This window comes from Austrofundulus limnaeus, unplaced genomic scaffold (genome assembly GCF_001266775.1).
Source record: "Austrofundulus limnaeus strain Quisiro unplaced genomic scaffold, Austrofundulus_limnaeus-1.0 Scaffold133, whole genome shotgun sequence".
Taxonomy (NCBI): domain Eukaryota; kingdom Metazoa; phylum Chordata; class Actinopteri; order Cyprinodontiformes; family Rivulidae; genus Austrofundulus; species Austrofundulus limnaeus.
The window spans coordinates 278528-281435 of NW_013952535.1; the positions used below are offsets into that span (position 1 = coordinate 278528).

A 2908-nucleotide genomic window follows, 5' to 3' on the forward strand; every position below is an offset into this window, starting at 1 on the left:
TGAAATATATTTATGTTTGTGGTTGTAATGTGACAAAATATGGAAAAGTTCAAGGGGTATGAATACTTTTGCAAACCACTGTAGGTTCTATGTGTTGTACGGGGATGGCTTTTGCATTACATACCAGGGGTGCAACGATACAGAAAATTCACAATTTGGTTTGATATTTGGGGCAAGAAGGTCGCCGGTTCAAATCCTGGCTCGGGGACCTTTCTGCGTAGAGTTTGCATGTTCTCTCCGTGCATGCGTGGGTTTTCTCTGGGCACTCCGGTTTCCTCCCACAGACCAAAAACACGACTGTTAGGTTAATTGATAACTCTAAATTATCCATAGTTGTAAGTGAGAGAGTGAATGGTTGTTTGTCTTGTTTGTCTCTGTGTGTCTCTGTGATGGACTTGTGACCTGTCCAGGGTGTACCCCGCCCCTCGCACTGTGACTGCTGGATAGGCAACAGTGACCCACTTGACCAAAGAAGGAAGAAGCGGGTATAGATAATGGATGGATGGTTTGATACTTCAGTCTCACGGTTCGATATTTTTTCGATAAGAAAAAAGAGAACTGTCCATGCCCTTCTTAACTTGTAATTTATTGAAAATAATTCTGAACATTTGTTTAACCTCAAAAGTAGTTTCTAAATGAAATGTTGCTGAAACAGCAAGTTTCTCAGCGGATCTGTGCTCGACAATGCAGCCTAGGTGGAGTAGTCGAGCACAGATCCACTGATCGTTCAACACAAAGCAACTTCAGAGGACAAGTTGATAAAATCAGTTTTTAAAATCTGTATTGATCCATACATAGCGTGTATTGAACAGTTCGATACAGATACATGTATTGTTCCACCCCTATTAAAAACGTATTTAGATTCTGTTCATCTGGTTATTGCAAAATACACCACTCGGTTATCTTAACAGCTCTGAAAAGAAAGCATTTAGTCAAGGAACGTGGGGTGGTTTCCTGGCACCAGGATTCAAGGAAAAAATGTTTTTAAGCCTCCTGGATTGTGGGCTGAGGTCTCTCTGGATTGGGCAGATACCATTCTACCCCTCTGGGTTGATATCTTGAGAGTATGGAAGCTTAATCACCTCAGACACTTGCTTATTTTTGCAGGGTTCACTGTGTTTCTATAACCTAACCACTGCTGTAGGGAATGAGTTTGTTTGCAGAGTGTCAAACGTAACACCCAAATGTTAAAAGGCAGGTTTTCCAGCCAAACATTGCGCAGTAACAGCGAACTTTGCTGCTCGCTCCTAATGTTTCAGCTGATTGATGACCACTTGTTTGGACATTCACGACTCTACCCCCCCTGCTGTTTTCTCTCCCAGGTTGCTGAAAGGAATTAGCAGCAGCTCTGTGGAGGATTCAGAGAACTGTAAGGAAATCTGTAAAGACAAGGAAAACTCCTTGGACGGTCAAAAAGAGGTGTGTGTCTTTTGTGTGCGAAGTGTGTGACTGAGACAAAGCATGAAGCAAGTTTAATTTTTTTCACACTTTTATTTTCTGTTGTTTTTGTTCGGAGCAGCTGCAGAAGAAGTTAAATCAGCTGGAGGAGCAGCTAGATAATGAGATGCAGGCCAAAGATGAGCTGGAGCAAAAGTGCAAGTATGAACATAACATACGATCGTCTGGTCTGTCCTAAAATTCTTTCATCTTTTTCTGATTTGTGAAGTTAAAATTCTGAGTCTTAATTTTGTAATGTGATGAAGTTATAATAATTAAAAATGTTTTCCTCTTAGAAATGCTACCAACCGTTTAGATAAGCTGGTCAAAGAGCTGGATAAGGAGGTAAGAACCGAGTGAAGGCTGGGAAGGTGTGTCACAAACACGTCGAAGTTTGTCTCTGCTCACTGTGTGTGTATGTGTGTTTTTGTGTGTCTGTATGTGTGTTTTTGTGTGTGTGTGTGTGTGTGTGTGTGTGTGTGTGTGTGTACCCTTCCTGCCTCAGATGAACAGCAGGCAGAAAGTCGAAGCCTCGCTGAGGCAGCTGGAGAGAGAGCGAGCTCTGCTGCAGCAGCAGAGCGGAGAGAGTCTGCGCAAAGCCGAGATCGAAGTGGACAGGAAACGCATCTTGGAGAACGAATGTGAGCACCTGATGACCTCTGATTGTCACAGATTAGACTGATGGATCATGAAAATCTCATTTAGATCAATTATATTTTTAATAACATTTATCGTCTTTCTGCATAAAAAAAGTGGGCAAAGAGAACAGGTGGATGAATAATACGGTCATAAAACACAACTATACTGTAAGAAAAACTGGATCAGAATTGGAGTTGGAATAAGTTTGCAGAAAACCAGTTGATTTTTTTCTAAAAAGTTTTATTCAACAATCAGCTCCCAGCCAGGCAGGCCTGTAAGTTTGAGGCCTTGGGTCTTATCAGAACAATAACAACTTACATCAGCAGCCCAGCATGTCCCAGGCTGCACTAAAAAGAATAATGCGTAATGATGACTCACCCCATAAAGTCACGTGCACATCTGACTTGAGAAGGTGGGCCGGTGTAGTTCTGACTGACACCTTCGGGAACCAACCACCTGCTGGTCTCTTAAATCAAACACCAGGTTGCAGTGTTTGGTTTTTTTGTTTTGTTTTTGATAGGTATTTTCTAAAATACATACAAAAACAGGGGAGCAAATGAGACAATCAAACCATGGTTTAGAATCAAAGGTGAGGAGAACGCTGGACAGGGAGTCTCTCGTACAACCCAAATCCACCGTTCTGAGGGACTCCCTGTAGTTCAACCTCTTTTATTTAGTTTTCACGCCCCTGATTACATTGGCCATGAGACCGCCTAAGGGAAAAGGGGAAATGCAGATCTCATGACAACATTATTTGATACAGATTAAGTCAGGGACAGCTTCTACTGTCCACAGATGATGCGGATGCGGGTGAATCAGTTCAGAGTTCATC

At 42.2% G+C, this 2908-nt stretch overlaps 1 protein-coding gene across 3 annotated transcripts in view; it reads left to right on the forward strand.

Annotated features, from left to right (window-relative positions):
* Window positions 1-2908, forward strand: part of LOC106522615 (rho-associated protein kinase 2) — a gene marked incomplete at its 5' end in the record, with an annotated part of 49641 nt that overhangs the window by 14254 nt on the left and 32479 nt on the right. For all 3 annotated transcript variants that reach the window (XR_001310804.1, XR_001310805.1, XM_014015687.1), the window contains 4 exon segments: window positions 1323-1419; window positions 1520-1599; window positions 1734-1782; window positions 1943-2078. Coding sequence is in view for 1 of the 3 variants with exons in the window: in XM_014015687.1 (XP_013871141.1) it covers window positions 1323-1419; window positions 1520-1599; window positions 1734-1782; window positions 1943-2078 (362 nt within the window).